General features: G+C 41.6%; 1 protein-coding gene across 1 annotated transcript in view; it reads right to left on the bottom strand.

Annotated features, from left to right (window-relative positions):
* Window positions 1–20,895, bottom strand: part of nbeab (neurobeachin b) — a 172,283-nt gene that overhangs the window by 118,393 nt on the left and 32,995 nt on the right. The window contains exons 2-12 of the mRNA XM_062385419.1: window positions 18,147–18,378; window positions 17,172–17,272; window positions 16,918–17,013; window positions 15,983–16,104; window positions 13,642–13,768; window positions 11,179–11,298; window positions 9,720–9,866; window positions 3,923–4,120; window positions 3,650–3,783; window positions 1,584–1,692; window positions 96–248 (exon numbers count right to left, since the gene is read on the bottom strand). Of these exons, the coding sequence (XP_062241403.1) occupies window positions 96–248; window positions 1,584–1,692; window positions 3,650–3,783; window positions 3,923–4,120; window positions 9,720–9,866; window positions 11,179–11,298; window positions 13,642–13,768; window positions 15,983–16,104; window positions 16,918–17,013; window positions 17,172–17,272; window positions 18,147–18,378 (1,539 nt within the window). The remainder of the gene's footprint in view (window positions 1–95; window positions 249–1,583; window positions 1,693–3,649; window positions 3,784–3,922; window positions 4,121–9,719; window positions 9,867–11,178; window positions 11,299–13,641; window positions 13,769–15,982; window positions 16,105–16,917; window positions 17,014–17,171; window positions 17,273–18,146; window positions 18,379–20,895) is intronic.

The following is a 20,895-nucleotide window of genomic DNA, read 5'->3' as shown; positions in this document are numbered from 1 at the left end:
AATCTTGTCTTTTCACAAACCAGGATGACGCAAAAGGAAACATGAAGCCTGAGACACCTGTCCCTTCTCAGGCTGCGTCTCCTGCAGGAGCTTACCTTGGCAGGGGTGTGGATCCAGATGGCAGCGTTGAACAGGATGTGGTCACACAGCTGCTTCAGCAGTGGTGCCCCATGTGTCAAACCGTCCAGGTACTTTGCAAAGGAGAGGAACTGCTCCAGGACAGACCTGCTGATGTGGGCACGTGACGACTGCAGGAAGAAACACAGAGTCATGTAGAGGCAGATCTTATCTCAAAGTCTATACTGGTGGGAGCAGGTCGCCAGCATCTTGATAATGACTGGATTATGAAGAGCAAATAGAGAGAGGCCAAGACATTGGTTTTTCCTTAGGTATGTATTTAATAGACGCTACTAATTGTTTTTCTTTTATTTTACTTTGGGTGCTGTTCTAATGTTGCTTGTATTTAAATTACTGAATTCAAAAGTATCATGAAAAACAATGGATCAAATAATTGATCTCATTCTTTTCCCCCTGGTGTGCAGGTTTAATTAAATGATTATTAAGTTGTGTGTTCTTCATGTTCTGTTTGTGTTGGTGAATGAATCTAAAAAAGAATGAATGAACTGAATTAGGGCACTTTTGCAAAATCCTTGACTCTGAGTGATTTTCACAGTGACATGGACCATTACTACTCTTGTCTAACACCTGCTCTCCTCCCATGTGGCGGCTTGGTCTGGGCAGCAGAGACGGAAAATGAAGGCATGGGGAGAAGGGAAGGTGTGGCATAAACAGATCAGGAGCAGATGGCGTGAGATGTGGAAATGTGAAACCTGGCAGCGGGGAAGGAGGGGAAAAAAAACCTCAGGTGCCGACTGTGTCTGGCTGTTAGTTAACAGCAGCTGAAGCCAGTAGGCAGGCAACTCGCTGAGTGACAAAGTGGAGTCATTTCTCAGTGACTCCAAAGGAGCCAACACTCTGGAGAGCCGGGAGAGCAGCTCGATCTGCATCACAAAATGGGTAAATAGAGTAAAGACTGATGCAGAAAGAGAGAGAAACCAACAAGGGAGAGGAGAGGAAGGCATGTCGTCCTGTGGTGTTGTTCTTAAAGCTCTGTCTAGTTCAAAGACACGTTCAGGTTCCTGCTACAGGCAATGGAAGATCAGAGCGTTGACAAGGCTCGGAGAGCACAGACAGGAAACGATGCATCTTGATAGTGGGGAAGGTGGAACACGTTTCAAAAAACAGAGGCTTGTTCAGTGGAAAAATATGTGAAAGCTGCATGTTCCCATTCATTTCAAGGACTTAAAGAGTTTATTGGACATTTATTTAACATATGATAATTTGACATATGCAATATATGAATCTGACTATCAGCCTTTATTAATTTTCTTGTTTAAACCTGTGATTTTCTTAGTTAAACAATGTCAAAACGTCTGCTGAGAAAAAAGCCTTTTTTTGTTTACCTGCGAACAAGACAATCATCTTTGGTGTGAAATTAAATTAAAATGTCTACCTGAGAAGTAATGTCTCACTGAATTTGGCAAACAGTTGCGATATGTTATGGAGGCTGTAGTATACTCTACCTTCTCTAGCAGGTATCCAATCACCAAAAAGCCCTTTCCCCCGAGCATCTGCTCCTGCATGGCCACAGAGCTCTTGAGCAGCTCAACGAGAAATGCCAGGAGAGTGGCACTAAGAAACAAGAGAGCACAAGTTCTCACAAGGGAATAAAAAAAAAAGTCATCTATCCACAGACTCATCAGGTGGTGAAGGAGTTATTCTACAAAGTACAGCAGAACGAGGAGACAGTGGAGCAGAGGAGAGGAGGCCGAAAAACAAGGTCATTTTCAGAGGATGTCAGTAATCAGCTGGGAACTCCAGCTCGCCACTTTCATCCCTCTTCAATTCAGAAAGAGAACGCAGGCTGCCTGGGCTCTATAGCAACACAGTGGTGAGGGGGTTAAAGTTTAAACATGATGTGTGTGTCGCAAAGTCTGAGACCACTTGGGAGAGTGGTATGCAAGTGTGTTTGAAGTGGGGGTGGGGGAGGGAAGAGAAGTTTTTTACTCTTCTTTGTTGCAGGGTTTTTCAGTGGAAGCCTTCGGCTGAGTGACACTGGTGCTCGACACTTATTAATCGGCTTTACCTCAAATTCTCGAGTGGCCTCTGCTCCAGCACAACAATCAGTGAGACACAATCCCTCCTGCACAGGCTCGCCCATAGATTTTGCACTTACACTGCATAAATGCATACAAACTAATCTGAGTGAATGTTAACTTCGCTCTGTGTGCCTGTCCACCTTGTCAGTTTAATTAAGTAGATTCTCGATTCTGCTCCGACTATGAGGGGAACACCAAGGAAGTGGGAAACAATCTGCTCCGTGTTCTCTTGGTTTTTAGACTATGATCCTTTAAAGCAAGCAAAGCTTCAATTTAATTTGGCAGAGCAGCCGTGGCAGATGTTAAATCCGCACAGTTTGGAAATTAAGGTGGTCAAAAAATGTACTGGGTTTATTAAATCGATTTTCGCCAGTGCAGTTGAGAGAGGCAGCGGCAGATCCACAGGAAAGGCAGAGAGATAATTGAGGCCGAGGCTTTGAACTCCTTGGCTCACCAGGCTTTAGTTGGACTCGGTGTACAAGCCAAGGCAAGGACAAAGTAAGTCTGCATGCCGAAGGAGAAGGAGGGACAGAGAGCAGAGATGAGAGGGAACTACAGAAGCACAGAGCTGTGGGCATTGGGGGGGGGGGGGGGTGCAGCTATGAGGCCGCTCCTGTTTCTTTCCAGGCCCAGTGCTGTTGGTGACTAACATGGGATTAGAGCAGAGACTCCATTCAGGGCACAGCGGGGACGCTTTGGACCGACCAGCTAAGTATGTCGGGACCAGTCTAAACCAGGGAGTACAGATAATCAGGACTTGACTACAGCTGTACCACTGTGACTCACCATGACATCATCCACTGGTTCGCTAATGCAGTTTTGAAACCAGAAGTAACTATATTGGGAGGAAAGGGGGGGGGCATCTGTGACGTGACATATTTTACTTTAAATGGGACCATAATTTAATAAATGTACTTTATTCTGCATTGGAGACGACTTTAAACTTGAGATTAAAACGTCCATGTTAATATAAACCTTCTAATAATGCTGAAAAAAGTACTTGGTGGAGTAAACACTTTAATCACCACACTGTTTATAGATTCTGGAGGCTCAGACCGTATCATCAAGACGTTATGTAACATCATTTCACATAAGCAACCTCAGCACTGCTCAATCCTCACTGTATTTCCCATCGGGATTAATAAAGTCCTTGCTCTGTGCTGTTGTGGAGCCTTTTTTTTGTTGAATTCTCTTCTCGTGCTCCTGAGGCGCAGTGCCTGTAACAACAACACCACCAAAATAGTGATGATAATTTACTTCAAGTATATGACATCCCAGGAAGGATAAATAAATAAGATGCCTCCCCAGGTTTGTTTTGGCTGATAATAAAGATGAACACACATCTGTAGATAGAAAAATCTGCCTTTTTTGCAAAAGAGGGTTCAGGACAAAAAGTTTTGTCACCTATATTTCACACGTGAATATATTCTAATGCTTCACATGCAAACTAAAAAATTGCCGTGTGCACCATTAAGAGTACTGTTTCTTACCAAACAGTGGTTTCCACCTGGCAGTCGTTCAGCTGATGATAGTCCAGCTGAGCAAAGAGGGGAAACAGCACCTGGATCCCACCGATGGAATGGATGGCACTGTGGATGGAGTGAGTCACCGTGGCTTTCACATCCTGTGAGGAGAACACGAAACCCAATAAACAAACACACCTATACTGTGACATTTTAAAATCCAGTGCAGCAGAACCGAAAGAATCAGCGCATGAGATAATGTACTCAGACTAAGAGTTGGCTTGAAGCGAAGTAGCTGACCTGTAGCATGAGGGCGTGTGGCGAGTGCACAAAGATGGAGGCATTTTCTTTCGGCGAGGACTCCAGGCAGAGCTGAGCGTCAGTGGCCTTGGCGTTGTAGGTGAAGGAGATGGAGCTGGCTAACTTGCCGTCGTACAACACCAGCTTGTGATGCTCTGCTAAGTGGATATCACTCTCTGACTTGAACTTGAATGTGCTCTGAAAGGAAGAGAAGAAGATGGTGAGAGGGAGCAGCTCCTTCCCTCTCATGCAGCCCGTCAAGTGTTGTCTTTTTTACTTATAACTTGATTTAAACACATCAATTTGAGAATGAGAAATGACAAGTTTTCTTCTTTTGTAGCAGCAAACAAACTTTTCTAGAGGTTAAGATTGTATCTCTTTATATTCTATTTGCATGGTATCAGTGATGCCAACAGTACAAACCAATGCAACAGAATTAACAAGTTGCTTAAGAAAATCTCCATTTAAAGTGCAATAAAATTCAAAAGCGAGAAAAACAGGGACTGTAACTTTATATACAAGTAAATTAAACATTCTAATTAAAATTATTGGTTTATATTTCACAGTGCATATCTATTGATGGTTTTTCATCTTTGTGTCTCACAGGGGTTATGATTTCACAGTTTTCTTCACAGAAGAAATGTGTTTTCCTTTTATATACTTCTTGCCCTTTGGTAGAGGAGCAGTTATAAAAAGATTTATATTCAATACGGCTGCAAACACCTTCAGAAAAAAACATGAAGATATCAAATCGTTGCGCAAACATTTGTTGAGATCCCGATAAAGACTTTCATGGGATTTATTAAATCTCTACTTCACGTTCAGGCCTTCAAACAAAGGAAACAATGATAGAATAAATTTGCACCCAGGAGAGATTAATCGATAAACCTATTTAGCAAATCGTATGTGCTGCTGTGGCCTTAATTCTCAATGGAATACGCTGGTGACCTAAAGACTTCAATGATTAATCTTCTCTTTATAGGCATTCATTTGGTGTCTCGTGTTAGATGTTTCTAATACGTCATGTGTGTCTTGAAAGTGAGTTAGATCTCATCAACACGTCTGGATGGCTGCGTAAAAAAACAAACCTGCAGGTTCCATTAGTCAGTGTCTCTGAAGCACATTCCTTATGGCTAACATAACAAATAGCTGATCGATAACACACTAGTCCTAATTTACTGAATCAATTAGCTGGTGACAGAGGAGCTGAATTACTCAATCAGTGCAGTGTGAATGGAATGTGCTTAATAAGGGAATCAATCCCTCTAATCAGAAGGGTTGAATTAATTACGGATGAGAGAAATGTCTCCGATTCAGTTACAGCGAGCGAATGAAGAAAAGATAGAGAGCGAAAGCAGCAGCTGAAGTTGCAGTGGAGAAACACCCAACTCATTGAGATGTGATAGGATGTTCCACAACACATGCAAACAGGGTTCATGCACTTGCCTAAATTAAGGATAAATTAAGGTAGTAAGTGGATTAAAGGGGCAAGTCAGGTCTTCAGCTGTAGGACAATTGTGCATTGCTTAAAGTTATATCCTTTACTTCCTACAAAAACTGAACCACACTACATTTTAATAAGCTTGTCTACACAGAGTTTCAAATGTCAATATCCTAAGCAGAACTTTATCCTCTATGTTTCTCATTTAACTTTGAGAAATGAATATAGGGCTCCAAATGCCAGTGGCCAGAATTCGTGCACACTGGCTGACACTTGCCTTGCAGCATGAGTCGAGCAAGAGTTGTGCAGAAAGGAAAGTGAGAGGGCTGAGCCACACTTAATGATACATCTCCTTCCAGTCAGATGATGAAAAAAGCATAAGGGTTTTTTTGTTCATCTGCCTTGATCAAGTCCACACAACAGCCAGCATGGATCTCATCATGTAGTCTCTAACATCCTTCAAAAGGTTCAGAGCTCATGGAAACCAAGTGACAAGAAATAACAAGCTCCAGTGCCCTGCACTTTAGTGGGAGCCCTGTTGCAGTGTGAAAATAATGATCTCTAGGGTTTGGGCTCACAGACCCTGTAGTGGAACAGCATCGTTCCATGGACCAGCCGGTCATTTAAACGGATTAGAGCACAGTTCCTACTTTAACATCCCTGCAACTCCCTTGAGACAGGGCAGAGTCTTGAAGAGCCGAGGACAGTCCCTTGTTACCTGCGGGCTGAGAATCACTGCGGATTGAGACAGTTTAGTCAATATGCAGTGGTTTCGAGTTAAATTGATGAAATGCTCTTTTTACGTTTAAGCAATTTGTCTGAAGACTCAACTATGATTCGTGACGAATCGTGTCTATTTTAATTCACGCAGCACGGAACGGTTGATCTCCATCATCTTAAGTTTTAATACCTTTTTGAATTCAGCACCGCAAATTGGTTTATCATTCAGTTAGCAGAATGTATCTCAAAAGTCCGTTGGTGGAAGTCAGCCCAGGATTACATTTTTTATAGATCCAGATCCAAGGAAGTGTTCATTTGGAACAATTCATCTATTTCCTTTACTTACTTTAATGGGAAAAAAACTGTTTATCCCAGGGCTGTCTGTACCAGTCAAGTGTATTTTGACGCAGACAAAAACAACATTTAACGTTTTCTGTTGCGGAGCCTCTCGGGATTTCTACTTGTGAAAAAAACAGTGTTGTTTCTGCATTGACAGCTTCGAGGCATTTACAGGCTTTAAAAAAAAGATAAGCCTCCATCTGCAGGTATATATGTAGACCTGCCTAATATGTCAGTCGTTCTGACACCTGTGAGGTTGTCGTGTAATGTTCTATGTCAGATATTGCATTACTGCACGGCCCCTACAGAGATAACATTTGTCTTCTCTGACAGGGGAGGACCAGAACTAGGCTGCTCCTCAGTCTCTTCTACAACAAGCTGCGGTGCAAGCTGCAGAGCAGTGCTGGCACAAATTCAATGAGCTGAGCCGCCTCCTGTAGAACACATGCAGCAGCAATGGCAGTGAAGACAGAAATAAGTTTAAGTGCATGATATGAGAAGACTTCAAGTCATGGCTTAATTGTTTTGACGAGCCAACTCGCTGAATACAAGTTTGTGTTCAATGAAGGTGTCATTGGATATTGCTTTGACGGATCTTACTTAATGAACCCAGAACGAGCTATTTTACAGAAACAGTACAGCACATACCCAGGGAGAAACTCAAGAAAGCTACTTTGAGACATGCATTTAAGTCCCGACATTTTCCAGGAGCCCCAAAAATGTGAGAGTGAGCACATCTGAGGATACAGCCATAAGATTTCCAGAAAATGTGGATGTGCTGTAATCGTAAACATGAAATTTCCCAGGCACCACCTCTCATCTGAATGCTCTAACCCATCTGACTCAGACAATCTCCTGATCTATTCTTGAAAAACAAACTCCAGACAATGTCCAGACCCAATTTCACTGAGTTCATGTCTATAAAAAACATCTAGAGAGCTTTTAAAAAATCTTCTGTTGAGTCCTGTTTGCTAGAATCCACTTCAAAATCATAATCCTCATTAAATGTACATTTCCCAGAGTTGGGATTCTGTTCTATAGGAACCCTTCAGCCCGCAATTTCCCGAGACATTCCCCAAAGACTTATGAGCTCCCAGCTGAAGCGGAAGTGATGAATGACAGTCCGATACGACAGCCAGCTGCTCTCCGCCTCAGCGTCGGGACCCACCACTGCTCCTCGATACTATCTCTGTCTGGTCCGGTTTCGAGTCATAATAGCAATATACAGCACACGTTGTCTGGTGCCATCTCAGTTCAGAGTGCAAACAGCGATATGAAAGGAGCGCGGGGATCAGATTCAACTAACAGGTCTGTCAGATTTACAGCCATAAATCATAATGTGCAGGAGAAGAAGTGACCCTAGGCAGCGATGATCTCTGCATATCAACTAACTGCAGACGTTATAGTTATATTCAGTGCAGTGTGGGAGCAGAGGGAAGAGAGTCAAACATCGAGGACGGAGGAGGGGACCAGGGATCAGAAACTATATCACAAACCAGTTCATCAATGGAGCTGCATTAAGACAGATATTAAGAAATGCTGATGAACATTGTGCAGCGGCTGTGACCAGCTGCGCTCGAGGACTAGCAGCTCTCAATCAGAACAGACAGGCCTCTCCTCGTCGGGACAGTTCTCCCATTGCAGCGATCAATCAGAGAGCAGCTGACAACTCTCTGACCTTCCTGAACAGCTCACCTGGCCGCCTCGCTCCCACTCACTATTACCAGCGCCATTTACAGCTTCATCAATTGTGGGTAATTGTCTCCCCAGGACACGCTCTTCATTATTTTGAGAAATCTCTAGGATTGATCCTTTGTGTGTTACCTGTCTAATAGAAGGTCTAGAGCCACAATTAAGGAGGGAAAAGGAAAGTCGCCAGCCATTAGCGAAAAAGACCAAACAATGACTTCTACTGGGAATTTCCAAGGCTTTTACAGACCTGACTGAAAAAACAAACATCCATCTCATAATGCTCGACTGTGGAAGTTTCAACTTAATACCCCAGACGGTGACTCTTTCCTGCCATAAAAAAAAAAAAAAAAAAACCTTGTCTGAAAAGCAGCTAGAGAGCAAACAGAGGTGGTGTAAAAAGGCCGGAGGTGTTGTAAAATCTGGGACATATCCTGGGTTTAAATTTGATTTGTCAGTGCATGTAATTCCTCCATTGGTGACCGAATGGTAAGCTCAACGCCGAGAAGAAACACTGTGACCACTGTTGAGCACCCCTCAGTTCTTTATTTGAATATTTTAAAATGTTTTAGACCCGTTTTGAAATTCAAAATCAAACTGTATTTACAAAGTTACAAAACAGGATGGCTGCAACATTTCGAAGCCGTACGCTTCTCAAGTTTTTAGGCAACAGTCGGATCTGGGAGATTTCTCAGGCCTGCACCAAAGTCCTCCTCAAGGCTTGTTTCAGTAATTGTCAATTTTACTGAGAGCAGGTGCAGCTGTTTTCTTGAATCTTCTGATATGAGATGGAGTTTGTCGAGTGCCACTTTGTCTGAAAAGGCTCCTCTGTTGTATAGTCACTCTATAAATGCTTCCTTTTGGAAATATTGGAAAAAAAACACCATAAAGCTAAATTGTAATATCGATGATACCCAATTCTATTAATCAAATAAGCCAGATGAAACCATTCAGTTAGATAAATGTAAAGAGGCTTGTGTTGCTATACAGAGCAAGATGGGCTTTCAATAGTCAGGCTCCTCTCCTGTTGAACCATCGTGCAGTTTGTGTTCAGGAGGCAGAACACGTCTACATATTTTATAGTAGGCTTAAGAAGTCCTTTTTGATAAAGCTTATAGTTAGGGCTCGTTCAGGCTTTGCCCTACTCCGAGTTACAGGCCTTAACTGTAACTCCCATGATGCACCAAGCTCGTCTCTCCTCTGTCCGCTCCGGGGTTGTGACCCTAGTAATTATAAACCTGAGCAGAAACGACCCTTCCAGAGGTAGAACTCAAATTTAAATCAGAATATGCAAACCAAATATTCACATCACTGTTTTGGTCTTTTTCCGAGGGCTTGGGAGCGCTAAATCATCTGCAGCAGACATAAATCGGATCAGGACTCTTTCCCCTCTGAGCGCCGCTGCTTCCCTCCGTGTATTGTGCCATTATTTCTCAGAAGCAGATAATTTATGTAGTGCGATAACTGGGAGGAAAAACCCAAACTCCCAAGATGGAGACACAAGTTGAAGGAACTGCGGCAGGCCAGAGCCGGGCCTTGATTCCACAGATAGATAGGTAATGCAAACTGCTTACACGTAATCTAATTCAGTCAGCCTCCGGTACATACCTTGTAGCCTGGCCCGAGCTGATGAATTGCAAATATCTGTGCAGGATTGAGGGCTTCACCGAACACATAGACGGCTCCCAGCTGCCCGCAGAATACTCTGTTAGCGTCCGCTGTCTCAGAGGAGCCGAGGAAGCACTTATCATAACTCTGCAAGAGGGACAGAGAAAGAGAGGCTCATTCACTGGAGAAAGTCTGGAGCATCCAGACCAAGATGTCGTCTTTTCACTTTCTATCTTGTTTCGGTGCTTACCTTGACAAGTCTCCAACTGAACAATGAAAACTATGGCTGATTTATGAAGATATGAAACCTCAATATAACCTCAGGGGCAAAGAGGGAGAATGTGTGCTGTGATTTCATTAAGGATAAAATTGAAGGATAACTTAAAATGTCAGCAGCTAATTACAAAGCAGCTGACGAATCAGTCGGCATGAAGACCTTTACAAGTGGAACTGAAACTAAACGATCACGGCTATTTATAGAGAATTCCAAATCTTGATTAAGCTCATCTTTCATTAAACCGTGTTAGAAACGCAAACAAAATGTAACGCTATGCTTATCCAGAAGATTTCTAGCTTCAGTCCAACTTTAAGCTTGGAAGAGCAGAGGGATACAATATTCTTTCTACATCTCCAGGCGAGTAACCTTAGAAAATGGCAGCAGTATAATATTAAAAATATATCTAAAAATGGGAACATTTAAGTTTAACATTACAGCCTCATATGACGAGAAAGGAGAACCATAAACTACAGGAATAATACAAAATATCTACGAGTTAAAATCTAATATCTACACACAACTTCTAACCAGAAACCCACTACAAGTAGCACCGGTCTGGCTGTCAATTTATGAGATTAGATCCACAACACGTGTCCAACTGCAAGTGTGTCGAAGAGTGCTTTATATGGCATTTCAACGTGGTGGTGGGATTGTGTTAAAATTGTGTCATTTTGAATTGGGCAGTGGAATCAAAGACTAATGTTAATTTATGGTAAACCTTCTACTACATCACAAAGTACCAAAGTCAGTATCACAGGAATATCACAGGAACTCAATGCTACAGAATGAAAACCTTTGAAAACGACACACGGTTACACTAACATTCACAATATTTTCATACATTTTAAAGAAGAGAGGTTGAGTGTAATGATATCAACATCATCTGCAAACATATATACGGCAGTTACTCTGATTGAAGGTTTTTTATTCAAATCTGCCATACTATATTCCAACTTCCACCCTTGAGTGCAGCACAATTCTCTGACAAATGGATATTCAAACTGAGCCTGAAGTATCATTCATATTTATACCCATCCATGTGTATATAATAAAACCTATTTTGCTCAGTGAGCACTAGTGTTGATCGATTTCCCCCTCACAAGTTCCAGCCATTCAAAACAGTCGGTCCTGTGCCAATAACCAACAAAACCGGGGGGGAGAGTGAAAAGAAATGGGTCTTACATCATTTGTGTTGACGTGCCATGCCATGTCTCCGTACGACACAAGCTGCCCGTTAACGTAGCATCGGATTTCACTGTTTCTCCAGCGGCTGTAGATGTGAACGGTACTGATCATGTACCACTGAGGATGAGAAGAGAGTCAGATCGAAGAGATTTAATAAGAGAGCTACATATCAGGTTAAGCAGTTTTACATTTAAATACACTGGTTAATAGAGAAATATATCCAACATTTACGCTCAGCACTACAATTTGTTTATCTTAAAAGCCAGAGATGAAGATAAACCTGACGGTTGTTTTGAAATCTGCATTGAGAGATTGTGAATAAATACATAACAGCAAAGGCTCGGAGGAGGTGAGGAGGTGTGGCTTTGTTTGCACAAAGCCACATCAGACTAAAGCTTAGTCAGGGTTAAAACACTAACTACAGCCTGAGAAGTGACTTTTTAAAGATGTCAGTGGGTTCAAACAATTAATTTAAATTAATAACCATTTCTAAACAACTCATCTTCAAAACAAATAACATTTCACAGTACTTAAAAAATTCAATTATTACAGCATTAAAAATGAAAACAGGCAACTGCAGATTTTAATGTCCGTAACAGCTTTCCAAAATGGGATCGATTTAATGATATACTCTTTTTAATTGTTGGACCAAGTCATAAAGTTATACAAATCAATTTTGAACCTAAATTGCATTGCTCATATTTTCTAATCAAAAACCCGTACATGCATTATTCATTCCATCACTTCGGAGCTTCATTTCTATTTCTTCAAAGTTCTCTGTTTCTATCCGAGGATGTATCTCACATTCTGCGCTGCTGATGCAGCAGTACGAGAACTGATGTTAGTTCTTTTGATTCAACCTTGAAAGTCTGTCCAAATATTTCTCCTTGCTTTGAAGTGGAAAGTTGGAAATGACGGGCTCAGTTTGGCCGTGAGTCTAGACTTCAGAATCCAGCCTTAAAGACTTGATACATAAAGAAAGGCTGCAGCTGGACCGTAAGCCTTTGTGCTGGATGGCTCCAGAATACAAAGAGGTGGAACAAATGACCACACATCAAAAAACATATGAAAGAAAAACATAATTACACACAGGGCTGGACAGCTTTTTAGTAGAAGAAGTGTATATATTTGTCTTTTCTCGACAACAAACAAATGAATACCCGAGGTTTCCTTTTCTTCCACCTTCATATACATATTTATAAAAAACATCAATAAGCCACGGGTACAGGAATATTTTCAAGGAGCTGAGAAATCAACAATGTAGAACCAGCCCGAAGAGCCTGGGCTTCATTTCTCAAGACATTGTTTCCTTAAAGCTCAGGAAGGTCAAAACCTACCAACCAATGTGTGCCTGGTATCTGTGTTGACCTGTGACAGGAGCATAACATGCAGCTTGCAGGCAATAATATGGTTTCAACCTGGTGCCACCGAGCAGAGTGACTCACTTAGACACGATCCAACTGCTCAGTATGAAAATTGGAGGAGACTGACAATCACAGTATCTCCCGTGTGTCTACATACCCACTCTTTATTGGTTTGACCATAGAAGGGCACAGCGAGCAGTCTTGTGAAATTACAACTGCCTGTGCACAGAGGAGAGGACACTGGGAGGAGGATTCATGGCTGAGGGGAAGAGGCCGAGGTGCCCGGGCGTAATTTAGAAAGGCACTTTCCTGCAGATGTCTGGACCCGAAAATCAATTAAAAAACGTAATTCAATGGGTTTTTATCTGTTAAGAGCTTCAACAGAACGATACCTGCGCTGGAGAAGTGCTACTGGGATAAATAGTTGTTCCCAGGTGTTGTGTGAAAGCTCTAATTGTTTGACACATGTTTTGAGCCAGTTTTCCGTCTGTGCGGGGACATGCATGCTACACTGACATTCCACGCTAAATTAAGTTTCATTTTTTCATCTACATTTAGATCCAATCACAGCAGTTAGACTCCTCTGGGGGTCTTAAACACTTCAGGCTCATGTGCAACGTTGTAATGCCGATAAAAGAGCAGGTGGTGAGTAGGGCAGGGTGATTCAAAAGAGAAGAATGATTTCTGTTTGGAGCAAAACTAAAGGCCTCTAGCTATTTGCCTTTAGCTCATCTCACAACCAGATGCGATTCTGGCGTTTTGTTGGATGGTTTAATGCACTTCATGTTTAGATGTGGTTAACAGAGCACCTGTCTTGAGTTTCCACTATTTCCATTCAAATGGCTTCAAAATTAACCATTTTTATTTCCTTACCTATATGGATCTGAAAACATTGATGTAAAAATATCATCATTGACAGCAAATCGGCAGCAGAATAACCCCCAAATCGCCTTTTACTCTGTCTGTAAATGTATTACCAATTTCAGCTTCATTTTCGTAGAATGGGAGGAAGAAGAGAGGCATCGTCCATCTCTCTGGTCTAGATAAGGTTGTCTGATATGTGGAACACATGAATTAATACTTAAGCTGGTCTCACCTTCCTTGGCTGAAAATCGTACTTCACACAATGCTGGAAACCTTTTCCTTTAGACTTGAGCGATGTCACGATCAAGCAGTTACCGACAAAGTGAGCAGAGTAGCCGATGCCTTTGCTTGTGCGAAAGCTGTAAAGGGAAAAAGAACAAATTATGAGCTGCACACTTAACAGGTTAAAAATAATGAATTCATCAACAAGAAGGATTGATATATTTCAGGTTATTTCAGGTTCATGAAATCCGAGAAATCCAGTCCTGTGCTTTCAATTATTTGTTTGGATATGTCCTCTTTATCCTGCATATATACAAACCAGTAACTCATTTGTAAAAGTTGCTTCCTTCTGCATAATAACATTCATGTCAACATACCATTTGAGTGTCTTGGGCAATAAGGACACAAGACAATTTACAGCAATGATTGACAGATAACTAGACATTGTCCTGAGAATTACGTTTTTGTCCTTAACCAGTAAAAACAGTGAAATACATGAGGTGAGACTACAGCAACATGGAAACTCTGCAGGCACAGAACAAAAGGCTTCAGTTGATGAGCACACTTTGGTGATTTTGAGCCTTTTACCTCTACTCTGATCCTCTTGACTCCATAGCACTGCAAAATGCCACAAACATGAACAATAAGAGCAGAAGCTGTGCAGCCCACACTCAAACAACCTTAGAATACTCAATCCCCATTCTTTCCCTGCTTGGGCCCAACATCGTTTTGACTGCAGACATGTTCTCACTTCACTCCTACAGTCTGTACTTCTATAGCAGTCCCCCAATCTTCAAAGCCCTCCACCACCACCCACCCACTGGGATCAACTAAGACAAGCAGACCTCTTTGGCGAGGCAGATAAAGAGCGTAGGCTTTCATGCTGCCGGTGCTTGCGGGGCCAGAGATGTAGAGCCCCACACCTAACAGTGGACAAGCCTGTCTGTGATCACACATCAGGAGGAAAGCAGCAACCTTGCTTCAGCTTCTGAAGATACAATTCTCTTTTTGTTGTTGTCTACATGCCCTGCCACTGAGCTGCGAGGCCCTCCGAGAAATGCATAAACAGGATTAGCTCGGCATATCTCGCCCATTTTTGTGACTCTGTGAGAATGGAATCGCTGCCACATGAATATCAACAACTTCGCACAGCCAATACTCCTCTCTTCCTTTTTGATGTTACACATCAGAGAGGCGCAGAACCAGTCCTTCCAAGGTGAGCAGATTCTTTAATTTAAAGTGTGTGATCCAGGTGAGGCAGCGACAGGCAGCAGATGGTGGAACACTGAACCAAACTACCAATACAATCTGTATTCTGCACTCTCTCTGTCGTTCCCTCCAACGATTCCTCCATATCTCCCCTTGTATTCTGGGGTTTCTCTTTCATAAACAACAGCTTAGCATCCCTGTGCTTGAAGGTTATTGATTTTAAGCTCTAATTACCCACAAGCCCTTGCAAGAGCTGCTTATGTGGCCCTTATGAGGCAGATATTCAAATCTAAATTAATACTTCCACAGCTCCTCCCACTGGAGCCGTCCACCTCTGTAACAATGTCATTTTTAGTCATACAGCACATATAAAACAACTTGGTTGACCAAAGTGTGAAAAATTTGTGTCCATAAAACTACTTTAACCTTGAAAAACAAGTTCCGGTCGTAAACCACACAAATGAAAAAATCACTGTAGGTCAGGGTATCAAACAGCGCATTAAGTTTGTCAGCTAGAATAACCATTTTGCAGTTAGATGCCTTCACTACCCAGTGACGTTGCAGTTTACATGTCTTGTGTAGACTCCAGTTCAGATAATGTAACTGTATAATGAATGTAATGGAGACTTTAAAGGAGTTTAATGAACGGGATGAAGTGGAATGACCAGAAAGGTGTTTTGTACAGATCATTATCATGTAAAACTGAAGCTGACCTTTGACCTTGCCGATGTAAAACTGCATCATCATTTTATCCCATTCTCCTTTTTAATAAACATGTGTGATGAGCCCAGTGACCTTGACCTTTACATTTTAATAAGTTTATCCTTGAGTACAAGTGAAAGTTTGTGCAGAGTTCCTGAGGCTTCACTTCAGGAGTAAATGTCGAATGGATGGACACAAACATAAAACACACATTCAGCCTCGGCTGTTGGGAGCACGGAGGCTTAATGAAGCTGCTGCTAAACTGCAGGTCGCTGCGAGGAGGGACTCGTTCCTAATACATAGCTCAACCAATTAGATTGATAAAAAAAACAAGAAAGTGTAATTTTCCTCCTCTTGTCGTCATAAGTTAGATTTACAGCCCCTGAGAGAGAGACGCATGATTCGACTCAGGACAGCAGTGTGTGTAATCGTGTACCCACCAGTAGAGGTATGGTTTGTCCTTGTCGACGTTGATGTTATTCAAGGGATCCATTCGGAACCAGGTGTTGAACGTAAACCCATTCTGATAAGGCCACTTGGCAATAGGAGGTAAAGCAATGGCCTGGGACAAAAAAAACAAAAACAGAGGCAAAAGACACAATTAATGGGGTCTGAATAGTTTCTGAATGCACTATACGTGTTTTCCCTCTAAAAAGGAAATAGTAAACTTCTTGCATTAAATTCCTCCGCGCATGCTAAATATGTTTTGGTGGCAAGTGTCCAGCCGCTTTGAAATAAATCCAGACACAATTCTGGCCCTTTATCTGCATTTCTCTAAAGTTAAACTAAATCTCCAAAGTTTGTTGAAAGAGTTGTTTCATTCAAGCCTTCAGCCAATCGCCACCATAGATATGATGAAATTAGTCTGACAACTTATTTACTTACTTCAAGCATGATGCAAATGTAACGTCATCTCTCTCTCTCTATCTCTCTCTCTTCCTATTTCCTCTGACTGAGTGTCTTGTTTCTCCCGAGAGAAACGACCAGCTCGACACTTTATCTGCTTCATTTAGAAAACTCAGATTTAAATCTTTCCTACAAAAGATGCGTTTTTATCTGCACTGTCTAAAAATGCACCTGAACTCTTGCTACACTTGGATTATGCTTGTATACAAATTGCTGTGATTAAACTGAACATCACAATTTCATGACTCAACTTTCCAAAGCTCTGCAGACATGAGGTAATTTCTTTAATCTTTTGCAACACTACCAAGTATTATTTATCACTGTACAGTATAGGAGACTGTTTGTTTTGCTACCCATGCATTATTTATAATCAATTTTACCCTGATAACCTACTGGGCTCCATAAAATGCACAAAATCGCACCATTTTAAAACTGTATACAGGGGGCAAAAAGGAATATGTGAGCTTACTGCTGCACAGCGCCCAGGGAAGTTGAAGAGGGCATCTGGACCGTGTCTCTGGGGCATCTGATTCAACACGGACAACATTTTGACAGCGTGCTTCGGCTGCACAGGTGACAAATATAAAAAAAAGAACAATAAAAACAAGGCTTTTTCTCAGACCATTTAAACTGCGGTCAATACATCTGATTTTCACTCATTCTGCAATTAGTCACTGACAGAACACAAACAGATCAGTGGGATGTGTCTCTGGTATCACTCACCCAGAGGCCTCCTTCCCCTCGGAGCATGCTGAAGAGCAACTTCAGTTCCTTAACTGTGATGCTGTAGCTGGCCAGCACTCCCAACATGTCCACAAGCAAGTCTTTGAATGCAAGATAGCATGCACACACACACACACACGCACGCACACACAGACACACACACAGACACAAAAACACACACACAAAGGAAAGAGGACAGAGGGAACAATCTTCAAATGCAGCTGCACTTTACAGATATTATAATTCTCCCACACTGCAGAGGAGGTGTTTGTGGTGATTTGAGTATTCATAGACACCAACTCCCAAGATGATAAACAGTTTTTTCTTTAGTTTAACTTCATTTTCACCAAGTTCATTGTCTGTGAAATTCCATTATATTCATTACAAAAAAACTATTCTACTACAATTACACGCAAACTTGACTTAAATCAATGTGACGTCCATCTGGTCAATTGTTTAACTTCAAGGCACCGCAGGGAAAATGCATTTGGATTTCCTCAGCTGAAACATAATTTACAAGTTACACAAGGTATGGATGCAATTTGGACCGTGCCAAATAGAAAACGTGTCACTGACCTGAAAAGAAATTAGCACCACAACCTGAATACAAATGTGAGGGGCCTATTTCATAAAGGCCATTATGTATCAAAGATTAAAAAAAAAAACTAGCTGACCGTACTTAATGAAATGTCCATACCTGATTACTTTCCTTACCTTCCTGCATTTGTATTTAAAGTTTAACAGAAATATTAAATTCACTCCTGCTTTGGAAATTATCAAACCAATACTGCCAGGATCGTGGGGGGGTAGGGCTGGCCTTTAGAATATAATGTCCATCTTCATCAGAATACATTTTTGGGGCGATTGTTTGGACGATTTGTAATTTCATTTTGCCAATATAATCCTCTGCCTCATCTGAACATGAACATATGTTTGAAATACAACTACTGAGCAAGGCTCATACTATTACCATACCTGCAATCATGTCTTCCACTGAGCTCATTTTGAGCAGCACCTGCTGGATGAGGCCCACCTCGGTGCACGTTTGCAGGTTTCGGACACTTTTTCTAAGGATGGCCGTGAACATGCTCCAGATTTCCGCCTGACAGGTGACGTCACAGTTCTCCAGCAGCTCCACCATGCAGCCGATGCTTTCCGCATCCTGGATGATGAAGTTTGCCTCCATGTCGAACTCACCACCGACCAACTGCATGAGAAAATGGGGAGAAATAGCGAATGTTAACGAATTATTGGAGTTTTAAACCTTTTACATGCTGTTTAAAATGTATTCTGTGATCTTCTGATGGAGCAACACTTATTAAACTAAACCTTCAGGCCGAGCACTGCTGGTTAACCCAGATTTCAACCCTGGTCTTGATGATGTTTTTTCTCTGAGGGAAAATTAACCACAAGGGGACCCTTTCACATTCTTTCAAGACCAGCAATGGAAATGTAAAGTGGAGGTCTCTTTCATAATAAAAGCTTTCAATCAGAATTCAAGTACCGGTGGAAATACAATTGTCTGCCGTTTAATGAGAACAGGAGGGGAAGGGAATCTCTGTAGCCCCACTGCTATTTTTCAAGGCAAAAGATAATCACTGCTAAGAAAGAGACCTCAACAACACAGTTCTTCAAGTCCGAGAAGCATGAAATTATCCCTCTGAAGAACTACATGCCATATACGGACAGCACAGACAAAAACTGCTGGTGGGCATCAAAGCAAGCAGGTGGAAAATGGGCCGTATAGATAACCCGCTCAGCATTACTGTGATTGACAGGTTATACGTGAGATCAAAAGTGGAACGAGACAGGTCCATGGAGGTATGAATTCAGCCTCGCCTCAAGCATCATCACATCTCACAGCAATTACATCAAAACTGCAACTGTTGTGCTGATACAAATAAGTCAAACTTCACCTACTTCCAAGTTAAACACTTGATGTGCAGTGAGAAATAACTGCTGCACTAATGTACAGAATTTAATTCACGGCTTGAAAACTCATGGGTGGTGATAATAGGCAGCCCCAGTGCACAAGACTCTACACGTTATGTTAAATCGTATGGAAAATTAAAGGACTCATTATCCATATGCTGCCAATCCTCAGGTTCCAACTGCCACCCCCTCCTACCACCTGCCTCATGCCATCATACTAAAACGAAATCACTTTAAACAAAATACTTGGCAGTACTATCCATATGAAATACTGCCAAGGACATAATCTAATAATGGAGTCCATGCAATACCTGTCAAGTTCCCTCCTGCTTTAAGTTGATTCATAAATAACACTAAAGGGGAAAGTTTAACTGCCTAACGTGCAGCACTATGAAAAGCAGATGCTTAAGAAGAACTTAAGCAAATGTTTGCCTTTGCTAACCAGTGCAGTTTAGATTCTTCCTGGTGTTTCTGAAATATTTCATTCACAATAATATGAGGTCGCCGTGACCTTTACCTTTGACCACAGGAATCAACTGGTATTATCTATGGGAAAAATTGAGATTTTGTGCTCAATAGGCCGGAAACATGTTTGTAAGGTCACAGTGACCTTGACCTTTAACCAATTTCTAATCAGTTCATCCATGAGTCCAAGTGAACATTTTTATCAAATTTAAAAGGGTTCTCTGAAAGATATTTCTGAGATATCACGTTCCTAAGGCAAAAATATAGTATGAGGTCACAGCAACCTTGAACTTTGACCTTCCATCATCAAAATCGAATCAGTTCCGTCCCAAGGTCCAACTGAATGTTTGTATACCATTTCAGGAAACGTCCTCAAGTTGTTCTAGAGTTATATAGGATGGATGAACAATGAAAAAGGGCCTCTGGCCACTACATGGCAGTATGCTATTCATATGAAATACTGCAGAGGCCATAAACCTGAAAATAAAGTCTATATTTGTCAAGCTCCCTCCTGCTTGTAGAGGAATTTAAAGTTTCCAGTGAAGGAGCAAGTTCTCTATGACGTGCAAGAGAAGAAAGGGCTATTCATATACACAAGGATATGCAGCTCAAGGTGCTCAAGTCGTGACATTTGTGATAATTGTATGGTTTGACTGTGGGGTGGAAAAGTATATAGTATCATTATTAAATGGTGACATCAGGGATACCAATATATAAACGGATAATAATGAAAAGCCTTTTTATGGATCCAGAGGCTGTCTTAGTCTCTCCTGTTGCAGTCATCATGATGCATATCACCCAATATCAAGCAAGGAGGAGAGAGAGCCATGAGGTCTAGACTCAACCTCATCATTGTTCAGTGCTATTGCTATTTATCACACTATTCACAGGCACGGCGCAATCCTCAGAAGTGGTGTAATTGCAGATTTAGATCCTCTGAATAATTTTCACCCATTGTGTGACAAGAGGTAAATAAAGACATGAAATCGCTGATTACACACAAGACACTCAAAACGTATGTTAAGTGGAGTAAATCAATGCAGAGTTCGAATACCCCTTAATTTCATTTATGTAAACCCCAAAATCAATGTTAAGGAGTAAATTACCTAATCATTTTATTCAGGAGCAAAGTTAATTTATATATATTTGAATGGTTAGAAGCATATTTGCACAGTGGCTCTGAAGTAAAACCAACCACAGAACACAAAATCATCAGGTTCCAAGAAGAGGTATAATCACTGATCAGACTGCAAATATCTCCTCTCAGAACATTAGTCGTCTGCCTTGTTTGTCTGCCCAAAAATATTCCATTCACAACATGGATATT

Source organism: Platichthys flesus, chromosome 4 (genome assembly GCF_949316205.1).
Source record: "Platichthys flesus chromosome 4, fPlaFle2.1, whole genome shotgun sequence".
Lineage (NCBI taxonomy): Eukaryota > Metazoa > Chordata > Actinopteri > Pleuronectiformes > Pleuronectidae > Platichthys > Platichthys flesus.
This window is presented reverse-complemented; position numbering and strand designations above follow the sequence as displayed.